The sequence below is a fragment of the Anas platyrhynchos genome, chromosome 6 (genome assembly GCF_047663525.1).
Source record: "Anas platyrhynchos isolate ZD024472 breed Pekin duck chromosome 6, IASCAAS_PekinDuck_T2T, whole genome shotgun sequence".
NCBI lineage: Eukaryota > Metazoa > Chordata > Aves > Anseriformes > Anatidae > Anas > Anas platyrhynchos.
The window spans coordinates 2,486,782-2,508,365 of record NC_092592.1 but is presented as its reverse complement, the minus strand read 5'-3'; the positions used below and the strand labels follow the sequence as shown (position 1 = coordinate 2,508,365).

The 21,584-nt window shown below is 36.8% G+C and overlaps 2 protein-coding genes across 3 annotated transcripts in view; one reads left to right on the top strand and one right to left on the bottom strand.

The window, feature by feature from the left end:
- LOC140002817 (uncharacterized) overlaps nt 1–21,584 on the bottom strand; it is a 60,122-nt gene that overhangs the window by 12,252 nt on the left and 26,286 nt on the right. Inside the window, exons 4-8 of the mRNA XM_072040210.1 lie at nt 14,583–14,699; nt 13,733–13,903; nt 13,492–13,626; nt 12,266–12,648; nt 9,901–10,174 (exon numbers count right to left, since the gene is read on the bottom strand). Of these exons, the coding sequence (XP_071896311.1) occupies nt 9,901–10,174; nt 12,266–12,648; nt 13,492–13,626; nt 13,733–13,903; nt 14,583–14,699 (1,080 nt within the window). The remainder of the gene's footprint in view (nt 1–9,900; nt 10,175–12,265; nt 12,649–13,491; nt 13,627–13,732; nt 13,904–14,582; nt 14,700–21,584) is intronic.
- Nucleotides 1–21,584, top strand: part of LOC140002784 (serine/threonine-protein kinase RIO2-like) — a 100,107-nt gene that overhangs the window by 77,062 nt on the left and 1,461 nt on the right. For both annotated transcript variants that reach the window (XM_072040012.1, XM_072040011.1), the window contains one exon: nt 19,338–19,431. The gene's annotated coding sequence lies outside the window, so the exon portion shown is untranslated. The remainder of the gene's footprint in view (nt 1–19,337; nt 19,432–21,584) is intronic.

The window sequence follows — 21,584 nt, the reverse complement described above, 5'->3', positions numbered from 1 at the left end:
TTTTTTTTTAAAAGAAGGGTGCAAGTTCCACCTGTTTCAGTTTTATTTTGTTTGTTTGTTTTCTTTTGTTTTTTCTTCCTCCCCTGAGGACAAACCATAAATTCTATCCTAAAGAAGCAAGAAAGGAAGCTGAAATAAGAATCTATGGAGATGACATCCTCAAAGATCATCAATTACCTGATATCTTTTAATCTTTGAGAATTGGCTCCATCAGATCTCAGCCTTTGGGAAATTATCGAACCTGATAGTGTTTACAACTCAGCATCAAGGTTAACAACTACAATCACACTGTTCTCTCAAAATAGCATTGCACCTTAGTGTCAAGTCAGGAGAGGAATGCCATGGAAAGATACAAATTAAAAGATGGAAAATTCAAACCAATACAGGTTTTCTTGTAATTAAGCAGCTGATCTTGTTATCAAGAAACTTTTTTGAGCTATGAACTCACAGTAGTCAGAAAGGATATTGGATATGAAAGAGAAAGTCAAGAGTAAATGACATATCTCTATATAAACTATACCATTGATTACAGTACAGGTTTGAAATATTAAAATCTAATGTCAGGATTATTTTTTTATTTTTTTATTTTTGGAAGATTGCTTAGAAAATATGAATACCGAGTTAACTAAACGCTCAGCCTTACAGCGAATATTTTAGTTACCCATTTTAATAAAATGTGACCAGGCTCTTAAACAAAAATAGAATAATAAAAAATAATAATAAAATGGACTGCATATTTACTATCTTACTGTATCCATGTAAAATGTTATTTAAAATTTTATTTAAAAGCCTTTCTGGAGAGTATATATTATACCATTACTGAAAATTATATTATCTTTACATACTTGCAGGTATTTATGGAATGTTCTTGTTTCTTTTGGACAGATAAAATATATATATATGTTTTTGCCTTTCAAAATATAGTTTTCAAATATATTGAACCCAAAAAAAGTCTGATGCACTGTCAGGCACCTCAATTTCTTATACGTCTCCCTAGTTTGGTATAAAGGAAACAGTCTGCTGATGAAAAGAAAGGCAGCTGTGATATTCTTTCTTATGTTTATTTTACCTGGCCATGGATATTCACCACCACTCTTCACCAACATTATTTAGTACTCATTCTCTACTGTTCTACTGTCTAAATATCTCTCTCCTCCTTAAAATATATTTATAAATGTAAAAATATATAGACACATACAGAGAAAACTATGAATCCAAATAAAGCCATGAGTAACTGTAAACATATTTTTATGAATTCCTGGAAGCTACATTTATTATATAAAACAAACAAACAAACAAACAAAAACACAAACACAGAATTAAAGTCAACTTTATTTTATTTACTATTGTCAAACAAAAACTTTCTAGGGCAAGACATTAAAAGAAGTGAGGCATATATAGAAACTTAATTACATTCTTTCAAAATCCATAGTCAAAACATCCTAGTTCAATGGACAAGTAGCACATTATGTGGTGTACAAAAGTGTTACTGCAGATAAAGACATTATGGCGACATCTGCCTGGCACTTTAACACCTCCTTATATTAAAAATTACATACACCTTATATTAAAAATTACATACACTTCCAATGCTAAGGATCAGCTGTTTCTCCACCTTATGTTTTCAGTCTATGCCTCTTGAAAAATGCAGAAATATTTCTTTAAGTGAAAGCCAAACAGTATTTGGAAATAAATAAATAAATACATAAGTAAATGAAGTCTTTGCTATGATCACTTACAGTTCATACCTGGGGACAGAAAAGGACACTGTAAAGTCACATCCCAAAGGTAAATAAATCAAGGTAGTGATGGAGTTATAAATACCTCCACATAGGATATTTTACAATTTGTATTGAAAATAAGCATTACAGAATTTCTGAGTTTCTCTTAAATTATTTTTGTGTCACTTTCTTTCAGAAGTTCTGCATAGGTACCCTTGTTTTTCCCTTGAATATTTACCTAGCATAAGACTCAGAATATTTTAGCTTGAGACTCAGACCATTTTAGAAGATATTTTTGTGTAATAAAAGAATTGCAATTTGCATTCTTTAAGGACACCACCACCTTCCAGAAACACATTAAATGAAGCAGAATGAAATCGAAGTAGGGCAGTTTGGGAATTATTTTCAGCTGTGTTGCAGCTCTGAAGGGCTCTTTCAAGTTAGGCATTCAATTTAGGCAAAAATACCTGGCTTCTTGTAGAGTTTATAACCTAAAGGCTATTGATTTGGCAGTATCAAAGTCGGTGAAGATTCCTGGAAGGAGCTGAGTGTCGGTGTACACTCAGGAGATGACCAATGACACAAGACATGGGATGACAACCGCACATTTATATTTGCCATCAAAATTTTTGAGAAAATAGTTAACTTGAGACTCCTAGCTATACTTGAGAGCAAATTGCAAGATATTTATGCGTACTATGTTACAGAAAATAATCCTATGACACATTTTTCCTTGTGGGGCTGTGAGTCTCACGAGATGAAGGTTGACCACCTTCTGTCCCCCTGAACTACTGTAATGGTACAGATCTGGTCAACATGCCTAGGGATGGATACCATTCTTTACTCATGTTTAGCTTGTACTAAATAGTAATATAAAAGTAGAAAATAAATTAGTTCACTGCCACAGAGATATCAAATGTATATCAAGTATTAATTATGCATTTAGTATGTTCAGAAATTGGTAACCCAGCTCTGAAAAATATATATAAGTGTATAACTTTGATAACTTTATATGCATACTTTACATATACATAGAAAGTCACAAACTAGGAGCAAACAAAAAATGAGATATCAGACAGAATCACTGGAGACAAAAATATATATATTAATTAGAATCAGAAAATATGCCTGTGTTCAGCTCTATTTCTCAATAAGGCTATAACGTTTGCATACGTATGGTTCACTGGAGCTTGTTCTCACTGTAGGTGTGTTGGTAGGACTTTGCTTTCCTCTGAGATTCTACAACTAAAGTAGGTTATTTTTTCCCATTCTGTGTTAAACAGACACATAATTTACTTCAAACCACTGTTACCATTGCTCCCCGAAATGATGTGCATAGGCTGCTGATCTTTAAAACTTGTTAAAATACATGTATATACATATATATATACATGTATATCAGTTTACTAGTTTTGAAGAGACAGACTTCAAAACAAATCAGAGACACCAAATACTTGAGTTTAAAATCCTGTATAAAACCTTTAACGTGACCTGTAGAATTACCAATTCTGCTGCATGGAAGTCACAGATACTGTCTTAAAACAAGAGTGTGGACTCTTTCTGCTGGTGTCAGTTAGGACGAGACTGGTTTTTAGAATAAAAGCAAGGACAAAACTAACAATCATCTTTAGAAGGGAATTTCTTGCTCTGCCCCAAAAGGCCATTAGGACCTCTTTTGCTAAGCGAGGCCCCATTTCTGTAGTATCTCAGCAGACAGAGTCAGCTGCTCTTTATGGACTATTATTTACTTATTAATTAGATATTTCAAGTCAATTTACTTAGTCTGGGCATTAGCTGCTCAACAGAAAACAACCACAGAGCAGTTCCTTTCCTGTGGATCGCAGCCCCAATTAATAAGCCCGAGTGGCTGCATGGGGAGCAAGCTCAGGCCCTGTGTGGCAGTGGGGTTAAGCAGTCACAGCCCAGCTTCTGGCACGCTTCGTTAGCCCCCGCTCATCAGCAGTCACGTGCTGACCACAGCTGAAGTGGTGGGATGTGTGATACCCTAACGCAGTGTGCCAGGTGCTATGAAAAATGATTTGCTCCTAGCGGCGCTATCTAGTTAAGGGTGTTCTCTCAGTTCTTTTGAAGTGGTTTGTGAAAAGGAGCCGAGAATCCCCCCTCCTGCTTCTTTCAAGAACTTTGTTTGGAAAAAAAAAGAATATTGCCCTGTTAGGAAAGCCTTAATTAGGTTTTATCCAATGAGTCAAGAGTAACATTTATGCAGAACAGCTTTTGTGTGGTGAATGTCTTGTTTGCACAACCTGTGACACTCAACAAACCCAAACAAAATGCCCCTTTGCTCATCTCGCTGACGAGCTCTTCACTTTGCACAGCTTGGCACAGAGGCCAAGATGCCCTCTTATATCCTAGTTGCAGCTACTGAATGGAAAACAAGGCAGCTCCTTCAATGCAGTGATGGAAACTTGGCAAGTGTTCTTCCTCTACCCTCACAACTCCGTGCCTCTGCCCAAGGCTTTCATCTCCTCTGGTATGGAGGCCGCCTCACTATCGAACACGTACTAGCTAAATTAGGGAAGATGGAATGATCCCTTATCATTAAGGCTGTGTGTAATGCAATTAAAATGGAGCATTTTCTCACAGCACAAGAGTTCAGCCCTGTTCTCATTCTGAAAAAAAAAATAAAAAAATAAAAAATAAAATAAAAATTGGGGTGTGCCTTAGGACTTTGATTTGTTAGAAATTACTGCCTTGAATAATTATGGGATGATATTAAAGACTGAAATGACAGAGAAAGAGCAACTTAGAGGCACTTGCTTCTCTTACATAACTGCAAGAACAAAAAATACAGGTTGGAACACGGAAGACAGCAAGGCTGTGAAGCTGACCTAGAAGGGTACTTATATCATGAGCTTCCAGAGGTCAAAGCACTGCTGTTATTTCCTCTTTCTACCCACATTGCATAGGGAAAGCTACTAAGCCAAATGACAAATTGATCCCAAGCACATCACCTTCAAGGGGTTACAAATGCCAAGCTGCTTTGTCCTGTTTCTCTTCTGAATCTGTTGGTGGCTATCACCAGGTTTCTTTGGAAAACAACCAAACCAACCAAAAGGGATACTTCTAAGCAGCAGCCAGTAGGGGCCGACACAGGATTAGGTTCATGAAGATGGCTTTGTGAAGTCTCCCTGTTGCAGTTAAGGAGACTGAGTCACAAACAGAGCAGGAGAAAATGAGTGCAAGGAAACTGGAGTTGTTCAACATGCAAGGACTTCATATAGATCCAGTAAAATCGGTAAAATTCTGTAAAACTCCAAGGTCACTAGTCTAGACCTACTGCTTGAGTTGTTGCTGAGACAAGAAGCATGAAGCTACATGTCCTGGAATTTGGGATGAACATAAATCCTGCACCACAGACCCAATTAAACATCTTGGGTGAAGATACTCCTCTCATTTCAGAGGCTGCAACCTAAGCTGGTGGAAGCAACCCCTCACTCCTCTTGTGGTAACACTTTGAAAACACGGATTTCACAAATCAGAACTTGCCCAAAGGGCCATTCATCTTCTCCAAAAGAAGCCCTAAGAAAAACATCAGAAAATAAACTCTATCTGTCCTTCCATAGAAATCTATTACTCCTCCTAGACTATATGAAAATGTAGGTTCTTAACTGGGGTTTTAAAAATGCATAGATACCTGAGCTGAATTTTTTTTTTTTTTTTTTTTTTTTTTTTTTTTTTTTTGCATTTCATAGAGGAACAGAAAGCTACCACCCTTTGAGATGTGTGCACGCCAACATTATCCACAGGCCGCAGACACTGACCTCTAGAAAATATTCTCCAAACCACATTCAGTACTCCACATCAGCTGCAGCTCTGAAAAGGGCAACATCGCAACCTCATACGCTCACTGCTCCTCTTCCCAGTGCTCACCTCCCTTTACAAGCACTGCACAGCGTGGCCATGTTTACAAGAGAATTGCCTGAATTTCAGAGGCACCCACATTACACTTCCAAAAATTATGGCATTTGGCTAAAAAAATTAAATATGGTTGTAAGAGGACAGTAGTAATTACATCTTTAATTATTCCTAAGAACACAAAACACTTAAGTCCTAAATTGTTTACAAATTTAACGGCTTACAAACCCGTACTTCTCAGTAATTTTTTTTTTTTTTTTAAATAGCATTTTCATTCATAGTAGTTCTACTAATAAATCTATAGTTTTTAAAAGAATATTTACAGAACTTTAATGAAAAAATAAGACTTAAGCACATAAAATTTAAGCAGAAAATAGCTTACAATTACACTGGCAGTAAAGTAACATGGCTTCCTGGCTACTGTACTCATTACCATAAAAAAGGGGATAAATACGAGCATAAAAGATTTATTTTTCTACCTGCCATTCTGCACAAGCATCGCATGGTATAGGAACCACTATATGTATCTACTAAAACAGGCGGCATCATATCTGTAAACATATTAAGAAAAGTACTTAGATAATATCATCAGCGATAGCTTTACAAAATCTGAACTTAAAATCTGAGTGTAAGTCAAGTCACATTAAAAATTCCAATGTCATTTACAGAATCATTCTAAAAACTGGCTCTTTAACTGTTAAGACTATTTTCTTGTTCTTGCACTTGCTCTTGTGCTTGATCTTGTTGTCCTGTTCGTCCCTCCAGCAGTCTGAGTTGTCTTCACATTGCCTTCAAGTTTTTCTTCAGTTTTGTTTCTTTTCCCTTTTTTGGGTGATCCGTTTTCATCATTCTCTATTCGTAGACAGAAATATTAAATGGAAATTTATATCATAAATCAAGCATTTTATAGAAAGTCAATCTTCAGTTCCATTGTTTTTGAAGGGAGATGTCCCTAATGACTACGTTCCAAAGCTTACATCTATGAGTTCAACAAACCAGTTACAAAACCCACACTTCTGCACATCCAATATCCTTTAAAATAGGTCCCCAAGGACATACAGCTATTTCTGAAAGTAGGTTAACATTAATGAGAGCACCAAAACCAATTAGCTATTATTTTAGCTAAAAATTCTTCTACTGATATGTAAAACTAAAACATATCTAACACTGAAGAAAAAAACAGCAAAAATGAATGTACAGCAACTAATTTATTGTCCAGCTAGAACTGCAAAGTCAGGCTTGTAGTTGTAACAAACACACTGGACGCTTCTGGAAGAATCCACATGGCACAGACCAGTGAAGCTGCTCCAAGAGATGAGCATCGACCCAAGCACCACCACTAAAATCCATGTGGGGAAAAAGGACCTCCCCCCAAAAGAAACTATTCAGACCGGTAGAAAAGCACTGGGAGAGATCAGTCCTTTGGGAGGTGCATGTAGCAGTGTCAAGAAGTGAAAACTAGCAGAAGTGTGAAGTCAATAAACCAAGAGGGGAACCTGCCACAATAGATGTACGTGTTACGTTTGGATAAGCACACGTAACAGATAAAGAGATGAAGAGAAATGAAACGAGAGCATGGCCAAATCACAATAGGATTAATGCACATAACCTGCCAGAAAATTCTTTGTGCATCTGTAAAGATTCATTACTTCCATTTTATTATATTTATTTGACGATAATTTCTTATTACAACGTGGTATCTTTAAAATTTTATCACATCCAGCTGAAAGGTTTAGGGAATATTTCAAGTGTCTGAAGCTAGAGCTCTATTGGCTTGGGGAAAATAAAACTGAAAAACAGGAAAAGTGAGAGACATGTGGAACTTCTGCTGTCATTTGAGCTCAAATACAGCTCCAAGTCCTTCTAGCACCAACTTCATTACAGCACGGATAAGTTGTACAAGCTACCCAAAACCTGGACATACAAAAGCAGGAGCTTAGATGGTATTTAGGAGAAAACAAGCACAGACAATGGGTGCTACAAATGTAATTATCATGCTATGCTCATAACCACCTGTAAGTTAGTTAATTGCTGTTATTTAACCTGCAAGTTACGGATTGAGACAGCAGAAGAGCATGAGAGCATTTGAATAACTCAGCAGAAGAGGAATACAGCTGTCAGATGCCATACAATCAATCCATTCTGCTTTGGAGAAACATCTGGTTTGTACAGGATAACCTAGCCCCTTCTTTACTTACCACTCTTTGCTACATTAAAGACCCACTCTCTATTTACATTAGACTATGGCAGCCAACAGTAATAACAACCTGTACAAAATTCTAAACTTAGCTATATGTAGAAAATAGAAATATTTTTTTTTCCTCACCTGATTTTGATTTTTTAGGTGGTACATCATCTGCTGGCAACAGACATTTTCTTCTGCGAGAAGTGGAAGTTGTCTGTTGGGTAGGGTTAACCTCTTTTCCTTTTCCAGACTGATTACTTTCTTCAGAACCAGTGGGTATCAAACACTGCATTTCCGAAATGTTGCCGTTTTCAGGCAAGTTGCCATTGTCACGAAGAGAAGTAGCTGCCTCTGGTTTGAATTGTACATTTTTCCTCTTATTTCTCAGTTGCCTTTGTTTTTCCTGGGATGAGTTATTTTCCAGAGCTGTACCTTCACCTTCCTTAAGGATTCCGTTTTGACCTCTGTCTTCAGGCAAGACAAGCTTTTCCCTGAGAAAGGTTGAACTAGTTTCTTCAGATTTGGAAGGAACTATTTTCCTTCTGCCTGCCTTCGATGGATTTTCTTTTCCTGATTGGGTTACTTCCAAAAGTATACCCTGTTGCTCTTTGGGAGTTTCATTCTTACCATCTTCTGGCAAACCTTGAAGTGAACTAGAACTAACAGCCAGTGAAGTGATACTACACTTTTTCCCTGAGTACCCTTTTGAAAGGTCAATTTTTTCTTCGGAAGAGGGTTTTTCAGAAATCATTTGTTTAGCTTTCCTATGATTATTATTTCTGCTACTTTCTTTTGATAAGTTACGTTTTCCCCGAGCAGGAGTAGAACTTGTGGCTTCTAATAATATGGCAGCTTCATTCCTTCTGCCTCTTTTTGGTTGATCTTTTAGACTTGAAACAACTGCTCCTAACGGAACATTTTGATCTTTAAGAGCCTCTTCTTTACCATTATCTGCTGGCAAACCACGTTTTCTTCTAAGAGAAATGGAATTAGTTGTGTGTGACACTGGAGGAGTTTCTTTCCTTCTGCCCCTTCCTAATGGCTTTGCTTTTGCACAGGACACCGATTCCAAAAGCACGTTTTGTTCTTCATTAGTACTCTCCTCTTTGTCATCAGTTTCTGACAAGCCACGTTTTCTCTGGAGAGAAGCTGAACTTTTTGCCTCTGCTGCTAGATCAATCTCTTTTCTTTTGTCCCTTGCTGATGCATTTGCTTTTGCCTGTGTTCGATTCTCTTGCAGGATTTCAGTTTGCTTTGGTTCATTTGCTTCCTGCTCATTTCTTGTCTGCTTTTGATGTCTATGAGCAATGCCATCACTGTTTAGAGCAGTTACCAATGTGTCAGCTGTGTTGTTCTGGTCTTTCATTACTTGGTGTGCCTGCTTGACACAACTAGAGGCTGAAGACTCTTTGGGAGAAGATTCCTGTGTTTCTGACTTACATTTAAGCATAAGATCTAGGCTGTTTACATCCTGGGCAAATTCATCAGCCTTCTTCTCTGAAGAGTCTTTTTTCCCTCTCCTGCTTCTAGTTCTGTTTGCTTCTTGTTTGAATTCCAAGTTGAGAACAGTTACTGGCATTTTATCTGTCTCTCCAGAAGGTGATTCTGACTTTAATCTTTGAGATGCCTTTGTAGTATTTTCCTGAGCATTTTCCGCTTCATCTCCCAGAGATACTTTCCTCTCATTTTTGGTGGGTGATTTTGTTTCCGTAATGGTTTCATTTGAAGTCTCCTTGGCTTTCTGAACATTCTGTGTATTTTCAAGTGCCATCCCGCACATGTCTGGTTTTACTTCTGTTGGTTGTTTTCTAGCATTTCTTGAAGACTTACCTCTTTTTTCTGTTACCTTTACTTCAAGTTCAGTTCTGTTTCCAGATGCTTCTGTGGGGGCAGTCTCAGAAGTCTGCTCATCACCTTGTAGTAATTTTGCTGATTGGTGTTTACGAAGTTTCCTTGTCGTCCCATGAAGTTCCTCTGAAGGAGCTTGTTCAACCTGTTCATTCCTAGCTCTTCTTTGTCTTTTGGGTGGAAGCAGTGCTTCTGTGTGTTCTATTTTTTTCATTCCTCTAGACCTCTTCTGATGCAATAGAAGAATTTCTTCTCTGTCTTCTACACTACCTTTGTCAGATGCGTTTTCAGATTTTTTTAAATCTGTTTGCAGTTGGTGATTTTCATCCTGAGTGCTACTAGATACGCCTTCTGTCTTTCTGCTTTGATCATCTTCAGTTACAGATGTGCTACTGATATCATACTCCTGCAAAGCCTGTTTCCTATTTGCAGGATCTTTTTGTAGCACTGAAGAATCTTTTTCAGAAGACTCAAGATCCTCACTAGGATGTTTTAGCTCCTTAGGTTCCTTAGTTTTACCTCTTCTTGGTCTTCGAGTATCAACCTGCGTTTCCACAAGTGAAACGGTTTCAACTGTTTTCTCAACAGGATGCTTTGAAACAATTTCTTTTTCCATGCAAAGATTTGTTCTCCTTCCTCTTCCTGTATTTTTAGCTACTGAAGTTGAAGTACTGATCTCTCCCATCTCTTCTTGGATGCTCTTTTTCTCCAGACCTTGCAATTCTTTTGAATTTAAATCCTTTTCACACTGCTTTGTTGAAGGTGGATGTACAGTCTTCCTTGGTCTGCCCCTTGTTAGTCTCTGGGTAGAGTGGTCTTCACTAGTTGACAACTTTTGTTGAGAATCTTTATCTTGTGAAGTATTTCCTTTGTCTTCTAAAACAGTTTTATTCCCCCCTACAAAGTTTGTCATATAGAAAAGAGCACAATCAAAAGCTATACATTACTATGCCCGATCAAAGTATCTCTTGAGTTTTCATTTTCCTAGTAAAGCGGTCTTGCTCAAATGAATCATATTTTATTTTAAAAAGTAACAGGGATTTAAACAGACTCCTAGAATAAAACCCAGTTTAGTACACAGAGTTATTTGTTTTATTTGACAGGTAGCACTCAAGCTTTAAGATATATTTTGAAAGTCTTTGCAAATAAAGGTGATTTTAAGTGGATACCTTAGCAACAGGTGATTTTTTGTTTGTTTGTTTTTTACACTGGTATGTTTGGAGATGCCACCGTTATTACATCAAACTACTACACCATTTTTTAAACACCAATAGAATGCCAACACTGGTTTGTGTTACAGATTACTGCTCAAATTCCCTGAGATATTTGCTCCTTCCATACTATATAATTTGGAATTTTTACAACACGTTGAAACTTCCTAACAACACACACAGTCCTGCATATTCATTATTACTCTAGTTAAAATAAAAGTGTTTGTACTTACCATACTCACGACTGCCATTAGTACAAGCAGTTACAGCATCTTCCTGCTTAGGATCCATAACATTTTCTGACCTGACCTAAAGAAATAAGCAATAATCAATACTTTTGTGTGTGTCTGACAGGACAAGAAATAGTTAACTAATAGAAAATTGGGAGTGAAACAGTTGAAAAAAGTCCTGCCAAATACTTTATGAGAAAATGAAGCCAACTTCGTTTGCTAACTGCATCATATATTTGGTACTACCACAAAATTGAACTTAATACTTGTTATCTGAGCTAGTGTAGCAGTTTTTACAGTGAAAGACAACACAGTAGAGTTTTAAAAAGCATTCAGTAAACGGGCTGAACATTGTCTAGTAAGATTAGAAAAAGAGGGTTATTGAATCTAAATCATTTGAATGTTTTGAAGTGTTTTATTGTAGTTCTACACAGACCAGCAATACTCATTTTAATCTATGGATCTGGGAGTCAACAAAAATCGAGGCTAATAAAATACACCAATGACAAGAGTGATGAAGGTGCGAATTGTAAGGTCAAAATGGTAACCCAGAGCAGCCTCAGCAGCCATTTAGGTAGGGTTCCTCTAAACAAAGTACATACTAATACAAGCAAACAGAGTAGAATTGGTGTCCATTCAGCAAGCAGTGAATGAAAGCCTTATGGGCATGAAGAGCAATCAACTGACTACGTGGTAACACCAAATTTTGGCAAAAGCTCAGTGCTCTTGGATGTTTAAAGAAAAAAAGTGTTTTGAATTTAATCTACAAGCTATGAAGAAGCTGTACAAAAAAAAAACAAACATGCATATATCCCACTTATGAAAAGGAAGGCACAGAAAGAACTCCATTGTAGTCTGTAAGTAATTTAAGGGTGCTTTAAACATAACAGAAACAAATGACTAGAAAAAAAGTGCTCCTTCAAATTTGTACTCAGCTGCATCTTCTGGTTTTTACCCATTCACACCTGGACAAAGCTACCAAGGAAAACACAGGTTGTCAACTTCACTGTTTTCAAATAAACATCAGGTGCTCTTCCAGAAGGTATTTTGTCAGCCACAGGTCTTGTGCATGAGATATTTTAATGAAAATACAATGATATAAAACATGTCTTATTAGATGGCCTAAGAGTTCACTTCAACCACAGGCTCCAAGCTTAAATAAACTCTTTCCAAAAGCTAAAGAAAATATTTTACCTTTGTTTCCTCTGACTTCTGCTTGGCAGTCTTCATAAGCTGCTTGATGCCCGACAGGACCTCTACAAGTCCTGGCTTCTTCTCTGGGGTTTTTAATGGCTGCTTGATGGCTGATCCAACGTTGACTGACTCCAACTTCTCATCTGGTGTTTTCCTTTTACTTTCCAATTTCACCTGAGAGGCTTGTTTCTCTGCACTTAATGATACGCTGTCCACATCAAGATCTTCTTCCAGCATAGCTATTCCTTCTGGAATTCTGGAGTACATTATTTCAAATATAGACTTTGGAGATTCCTCCTCTCTCATCAAATCTGAGATGTCATGACAATCCAGTATCTCTCCTGAAGAATCTGGAGTATTTAATGGTGACACCATCATCTCTCCTGAAATAAACAGTAGGTTTATCTAATTTGGCAAACAAACTAAGCAGGAAATCCAAACATTCCAATCGCTGTATAACTAAGTAAAAAATGGATTCAATCAGCCAAAGCTTTCTACAAGCTAAATCCAAAACTGTGTTTCAGCAATTGGTTTGGTAATTAGCAAGAAGGCAATTAGCTCCTACAAGGCACAGCATACGTTAAAAAAATTAAGCCTAAAAAACCTTGATGATTTTTTATTTAATCTGATAAAAATCATTAGTATTACTACTCTGAATATTGGATAATTCATTCTTGATTTTTGTTGGTGATTCACTAGATGCTCACTTTTGCTAAATTCTTAGTAAAACAGAATTTAAAGAATTCTGAGTTATTCAGGAACACGACTGATATGCAAAGTCATATGCAAAAGACAGAAAAAAAAAGCTAAGGATCATCTTAACACAAATCTTCCTAATCTGACATTTTTCTTAAGTAGAATCTTTGCAAAATTCTACAGCATAACCACTCCCTGCTGTAAGATTTTGTCATTGAATCTAGATGTATCCCCTGACAATTGATTAAAGGATTGCCATGCTTCAACACAAGGTTTGCCTGAAACAATACTTCAGCATTTAGAAGTTCGATATAAAACTGAATGAATAAAAAAATAACACCTACCAAAAAAAATAACTGGAACTACTGGAAAATGTCCTCCAATACATGATAAAAAAAAAATCAATGGTTGCAAGATGCTTTATCTCTACACTAAGTCTGCCTAGCATTAGGCTATGCACTATCAGTGAGTTGCAGACACAGCTACCCCAAAGTATACTTTAATAATTTCTTTCCAATTAACAACCATACCAGATTCTTCAGGAGTACGCAGTTCAGAAGTGTCCATTGTCGTGCACGGTGGTGTAAGATCACTGTCACGAACAGTGCTTGAAGGTGATGTTTTTCCACTTGTATTTTCTGGAGTGTTAAACATCTCAGCCAGCCCTATAAATTATATTCAGAAAAATGAGCACTTGTTTCGGAAAAAAAAAAAAAAAAAAGTGCACAGTTGGCAGAACCAGTAACAGGTTTTAAAAATCTCACAACGTACCTGTGAAGCTTTCATCCATATTCAAGTTTTGTTTCAAGATTGGATTTTTCACCACTTTAAGGACCTGTCCAGCTATTCTACCAGTGGTAGAGTGCGCTCTGCCTACAACTACTGTAGCAGGAGATTCTGCATGACCTGTGCTAAAATGACCTTTTATTTTTCTTTCTGGAGGAAAAAAAGGAAATAAATAAATAAATAAATAAATAAAAATTAGGACACAAAGATCCCTTTTATTTAAAACCTAGCCAGAATCACTCAAGAGATTCCACAAATTTATTGGTCGTGTTTAGCTAATACAGACTGCTGGGCATACAGAAGTGGTTAAATTGCAGCTACTTTAAAGGGCTGATTCGTTGTGAAATGCAGCTCATATATTCGTTTAAGATTTGAGTGACTACGCTCAATGAGCATCTGAGACAAGTTTTCTTAGCTTTCAGAAACGCTCAGGGATTATCCTGAGAGTCTTTCAGTCTTACTCCTTTCCACCTGCATAGAATCCTTTAGGTTGGGAAAGACCTTCACCATCATCCAACGACCAACCTCACCACCACGTAAAGTGGTTAAACCGGAACAGAACCTCTTTCAAACAGCACTACAGCTTCAACTACAGACAAGGGACAAATACTTACTCCATCCACCCAACACAATTAGTTATTTAGATACATTCTTAAGATGTTTTGAATTAATACATTTCAGTAAATTCAAGTAGATTTACACGCTGTGAGAAAGACACCAATACCCATTTAACATCTTGCCAAAATCTCAAACTTCCAGCTTCTGCAGTTAAATGCCAACAAGCTGTTTCAAGGTTAAGCAAACCCCCAAACCTTAAAAAGAAGTAAAACAAATACCTTTGGTGACTGTGTTGTCTTCTTCATTGGTCTTCGTTTTGGGGCACGTTTTTTAACGGCCTTTGCCTGTGGTCTTGCAACACCCAATTTTACCACTTCTGCCCAAGATTTCGCAACTACGAAGCAAAACAGACACAATAACCTTAACTGGCAGCTGTGTAAACAGGACTTCACAGCTATTTATGATTCCAAAGGATTTGCTGCAGTCAGAAATCACAATTTCAAGCTGAATCTTAACGAGTGTCCAAGCATCCAGTACGAGCGTCCAAGCATCCAGTACAAGTGTCCAAGCATCCAGTACGTTTCTACAACAAAAAGCGTCATACAGTTCCAGAATCTGTGCTAAGTGCTGACCTCACTCTGTCCTCACTCTCTGCTGGAGTTCAAAAAGCATTTGGACAGTGCTCTCAGACATGTGGTCTGATTTTCTGGGCGGTCATTTAAGGACCCAGGAGTTAAACTTGATGATCATTGTGGGTTCCTTCCAATTCAGGATATTCTGCGATTCTGTGAAATATTTTCCTCATTACAAATTTGCCATAAGCCTTTCAGTCTTGCACTTTATTGTACCTGAATTTTTCCTTAACAGAATGTAAGGTTTAACAGCAAAAAAATGTTTTTTTTGTTTTTTTTGTTTTTTTTTTTTGTTGTTGTTTTTTTTGTTTTTTTTTTTTTGCTTTTTTGTTTTTTTTTGTTTGTTTGTTTGTTTTTTGTTTTTTTTTTAAGTGAAACATATCCAGGATTAACCAGGAAGGCCTGTGATTTTATCTCACCATATAATAGGACTATCACTGAGACACTGCACACAGACACTGCACACAGCATGTTATTCACAACTTTAAAATGATTCTACAAAAAACGAAGATAGCAAAGAATAATAAATTGCCAGATGAATGTTGATATTGATGGGAAATTTTAAATTTGAAAGAGTCAAATTGATATAATTTGTTTTCATAAATTAAAGACATCTCATCTTTAAGTGTTTTCATAAAGATTAAATTTTCAAGAACCAGATTCCCTCTCAATTTTTCCAGTGGTATCAAAACTATTTTGACCAACATTTGAATTTGAATGTTCAACAATTAAAATATTTGTGTCTCAATGGTTATCATCCATGATGTCTGCCATACACCCAACACTTACAGGCAGTCCAGTCTACAACTGACAGTGTGTGAACTGGCTAGGGAAAAAGGCATAAAGAAACTAAGCTGAATACAGGTAAAATGCATGTTTTCACCAACAAAAATTATTGAACTGAAATTGTATCAGTTATATACTACTCCAAATTGAGGGACTTGGAGGATCAATACCGCAATTAACCTAACAAACAGAACCTTACTTAATGACTTTAATTCACGTGAAAGGTTCACCCCACTGCCATTCCTCCCTCATTCTGTCCTCCTGGTGAGGCCAGGAGTGTCCCGAGAGCACATAGAAGTGTGCCCAAAGGGAATTGCTGATTTTGGAGGCACAAGGTGCCTATGGGGCCAGGTCGGGAGCTGGGCTGGGATGAGCTCCATCAGGCAGCCGGACCAGGCCCGTTTCCAGCGTGGCGGACGAGCAGCCTTTGCCCTGAAACTCAAAAGTCAAACTCTGTCGCTGACTTCCCTTATTAAAATGGGAGCGTGGTTGAGAGGGGCCATCTCTTGCCTGGGGATGCCAGTCTTTCCCTGTAGTTAATGGAAAGAAGGAGGCTTCTCTAGAGGGCGAAGGCGAGCTGAAACCTCAGCTGGAGTGCCCTGGAGGTACTGCTGTGTCTCCACTGCCTACACAGGGATCTTGGGAGGCAGGTCTCCGGGTGATCAAATTAGTCTTTGTGTCTGCCTCATTCCCTAATTGTCAGTAGATATCCCAACTAGTGAACAATGTACAGCATAACAAAGGAGGCACACATATAAAAAGGAGCAGAATTAGCCTGCGCTAATTGGTGGGCCTGACTTTGCTGACAGGAACCAGGCAGTTAAGAGGAGGGCTAGGAAGTAATTCACTAACTAAAATACACCTCAGAACACAGTAGTAAAATGATTTTATCTTGGTAATTTGACAGACTGGAACAGCAACAGATGAAAGTTTTTCATTTGTTTGTTTGTTTTAACCTGGCCCAGCTACCAGGTCAGACTGCTAGAAGTCTCGGCTGTTGATGTAAATGAGTTGAAGGCTTTGACTTGAAACTTGTTCTCGGTGGGTCCGATTAAAGTGAATTTGGCCCTCGTTTTACATGTGATTTCTGACAAAATGATCTGTCTGACCCTCCTACAGGGTGTTATCATTGTCCTTTATTTAAAAATAGGTCATTTGGAGCTTTATGTACGTACGCAAAATATTAAGTACAAAATTCACACAACTTCCACAGTTGGCTGGCTTGCAGAATATTTCTCTCAAACAAAACCAAGGATTTAAAACTTTGCCTTACTTTGCCTTAGTAAATGTGCTTTTAGCTTGTTAAGAAAAGCCCAATCTTTAAATATAATTTAAAGCTCTAATTAGTTGATTTTAGGCAATTTTTTTTTGACATTTTAATGGCAAGGATACCTGGATTTTTTCTGGTATTCATGAAGATATTTGATAAAAAGGTAGATGCAAATCTCTCTGAAAATAGCAAAAAAACAAGTTCATGGGATCTTTTCTAAGCCATACAGTAGCCATTTAGATTTTCTTATATGCTTTCATAGCTATCCTGGAGCCTGGTAAAGGCTCTTAATTGCAGAACTTCCCAATTTCTACTCCACTAGCACTTCTTTAACTAGGTCTTTTCCTCCAAAATACGATCCTGTCACTGAAGGAAATAATACTGAGGAAATGAAATATGGAAGTTAAATATTAACTTTTTTTTCCCTTTTTAGAGAAAAAAAAATATATATATATATATACTTTTCAGATGGCTGCAAGTCTGAGCAGTCCTTTCATCTCCCACTCTCAATGGCAAAAGATGCATTTCTAGAAATGGCACGCAAGTTTTATGGTTAATAAAATAGTTTATTGCGCCATTATTGTTAAGAAGTTTTTCTTGCAATGGAAAAGCATTCAGGTACACACTAAAACAACACCAATCCCACAGAATATTGTGTTTGTTCAAGCATTCAAACTTGATTAAACTTCTCTTTCAAAGTACTGCTGCATCACAGTTCAGTGAGCCCAAATCTCTCCTAATGCTTGGACACTTCTGATAAAGGATTTGTGTCAGGAACGTGTTTTAAAGTGCTGTTCTGAAGTCGGAATAGTTCTAGACAGAGATATTCAACTTCCTGCTAGGGAGAGGTGCTCAAATTAAGCATAAGAAGGTACTTGTATCTACCCTGAGTACCATAAAAAGCTATCAGATGACCCAATATAACTGACAGTTAAAATTCTACTTCTACATCACCTTCTTCCAGTGTATTGCCTCCCCAAATTTGAGCCTTTCAAGTGCACATACAAGCGCAAGTCACAAGCCTCAGAATATTCACTAACTGAGTTTTGGAGATGCAAGTAACCCCAAAGGCTTTTTTTTTTTTTTTTTTTTTTTTAAAAGAAGGGTGCAAGTTCCACCTGTTTCAGTTTTATTTTGTTTGTTTGTTTTCTTTTGTTTTTTCTTCCTCCCCTGAGGACAAACCATAAATTCTATCCTAAAGAAGCAAGAAAGGAAGCTGAAATAAGAATCTATGGAGATGACATCCTCAAAGATCATCAATTACCTGATATCTTTTAATCTTTGAGAATTGGCTCCATCAGATCTCAGCCTTTGGGAAATTATCGAACCTGATAGTGTTTACAACTCAGCATCAAGGTTAACAACTACAATCACACTGTTCTCTCCAAATAGCATTGCACCTTAGTGTCAAGTCAGGAGAGGAATGCCATGGAAAGATACAAATTAAAAGATGGAAAATTCAAACCAATACAGGTTTTCTTGTAATTAAGCAGCTGATCTTGTTATCAAGAAACTTTTTTGAGCTATGAACTCACAGTAGTCAGAAAGGATATTGGATATGAAAGAGAAAGTCAAGAGTAAATGACATATCTCTATATAAACTATACCATTGATTACAGTACAGGTTTGAAATATTAAAATCTAATGTCAGGATTATTATTATTTTTTTTTTTTTTTTTGGAAGATTGCTTAGAAAATATGAATACCGAGTTAACTAAACGCTCAGCCTTACAGCGAATATTTTAGTATTAAAACGCTGCTGCTGCTAAGTAGCTTTGACAAATGAGTTTATAATTAGAGTGCTCTTTCTCAGCCTCTGCCCCTCATTCGGCTGAAATTAGCAAGAACAAGCTCTTTGGAATATATTATTCAAATATATTTTACTGAACGTCATACCATGTGGCTTTTAATGCCTTTACTGACACACTTGGAAATTCCTTCTTACCTTTAAGCTAACCCCTTCTTATATAAAATTCAAACTATTAGTTTGCAAGCTCCCCATGTACCTGAATGCATATATAAAGTTCATATACCCTGTTTTCTTTTTGAATTTTTCCTTTTTCATGAAATTCTACGCCTAGGCAATGTACAGAATCTGAATTAATCTTTTTAGTGTTCTGAAGCTTCTTTTTCTTACACTACTTTGTGTAGTATGTATGTGGCTATGGCACTATAATCCTTCCTGTCATAAAATATGTTTTTTAAACTAGTGTTAATATTTCAAATGTAAATGTTCTTTCTGTAGTACTCAAATGTTCTGCTAGCACTTTTGATTGTATATCAAAAAAATGACTGAAACATGATGCTCACTGAATGGAATAAAACATTAATTTACATATTTTAGAAATGAAGACAGTATGGTTCATATTGCGGAGCACAGAACAAGAACTAAAAGTACGTCAGCCAGCAGTGTTGGGAGCTGTTCAACCATTCCACCGGTAATTATTACTGCTACTGTCTAGTTTACTCTGATACCATCTTAGGACGTAGCTGTTGAAGATATTTTTACAAATACGTAGTTAGCAGTCAATGTCTTTAATTGATTACTACTATGTACATCTTTGGTTTGTAGTTCCATGTTCACAGAAAATAGGTCTGATGCTTTCTACATGTTTACAAGTGAATTATATCCAGTGCTGTACTTCATGTGTTGTTCTTTGCTCTTTCACAAAAGCTCTACTCCGGCATTAGCAACTTTAATTTCATTTCTGTTGCTAGAAATCAATTCTGTTGCCCATAATTAATGTTTTTGTATTTTAAATTTGCATGCGTGAGTAAAGATTTAACTTGGCCTTTTTTCATCTGTCTTTTTAACACATCTCTTACCACATTTCTGAAACATAGATATGAATTCATTGTGGTCATGGTGTCTTTGGCAATATGAATTTGACTTTCAGCATTACATAAATCAATTCTTTGTGGCAGAATTTTACATCTTTCTTCATCCCTACTCAGTATACTATCCAGTATGGCTACCTCTATCACATTTTAAAGAGTGTGTCTAAATTTTAAATGGAAGAAAGGCCAGTTTTATGCATAAATAAATGTTCTAGGGAACAGCATGTTTGCAAGTTGTGTAAGACTTTTACAGGACTTCGTGTGAAGGAAAGAGAGACTTTTGTTAGTCATCCCTGTTCTTACTGTAGGACATGGCCTTGTGCCTTATTAAGGAGAAAAAGAATTAGCCTTGAATTATGAAATGAAGTAAAGAAGAGCTAGGATAAATGCTAGGAATCGCCTGGCTTCTGATCCATGCGATACATATTTTTTCCCTTTCAGTTTGCTAACCTAAATGTGTAGGATTTCTTTTGGAATCGCCTATAGATCCCTATTTGAAATTATATTTCTGTACACCAGTAGGTGGTAGCAGTGGTCACTCACTGTAGAAACCTTCCTGATTGTTTAGCGAACACATGTTTTTTCTGTAGGCAGACACATCAAACTTGTTAAAATATTCAAATGGCATTTAAGTACCTAATATTCTGTTCTAAAAGAAAGATAAAAGCAGAAGCAGCTTTCAAGAGATTCAGCCACATAAACATCCTGTGTCAATTTACTTTGTGTAATCTTTCCATTTATATGCTCTTACGCTAAGTAAAATGTTTCTGCCCATTGTTAAATCTTATTTGAACTTTTGAATACTAGAACTAAAGAAAGGATATGCATGATGAGCTATTTGTAACATCAGAACGTGATTGCAAAATGAAAAACACAAAAGGCACTGCAGTAAGACCCACTGAGCTGCTTAGAGCCAATGCCTGTTACTGCTTCTAGCACTTCTCTGTTGTTTATATAGCTTTCTCAATGAAGAAACACATTAAAACATAAGCAGGTTTCCAGATTAAACACACAGAAGGAATTCGTATGGGCATGTATAAACAATAGCAGTAATAGCAGTAGGTGCAGTCATAGCTGGGTGACTGTGCCAAAAAGAAAGCCTTATGAGTTACAGACAATAAGCTATTCCAGACAAAATAAAATGTCTTGTTGTGCTTGTACAAATCTTTGTAGGGACTGCTGCAATTTAATTATAGGAAATAATGCAAACTATGCAAAAATTTAAATAATAAATGATAGATTTGTTTATTCATTTTGCTTACAGTCAGGCTTAGGATGATGGAGAGACTAGTGAGACTTGCATGCTGTGATTGAGCAGTAGTATTTTGTGAATTTACATTTTTGCATAGTGAAAATATCTGGTATTTGTATTGCAAAGTTTCTTCTAGCGAGCCTTGTATGAACTGTGAAGGAAGTCATCTGTCCACTGAAGTGGGAGAAGTAGAGAAGCCTTCTTTCAGAGCTCTGCCTATAAAAAGCAGAGGATGACAATTGTCTTACTGACAGAAGAAAAACATCAGTGGCCCAGTTTAAACTAGTTCTTACCAGCTTTCCTCAGGAATTTCTTCTGGAATATTTTTAAAGAGCATTCACAGATTTAATTTCCAAAATGCTCTTGTTTAAATACTGAGTTCTGCTAAGCTTCCGAGGAAAGAAAGACAGATCTTATACTACTCTTTTTATTCACATTTTTGATAGTCAACCTGCACGTGGTAAAGCTTAGGAAACTACTATTCAGGTGAATACTATGTAA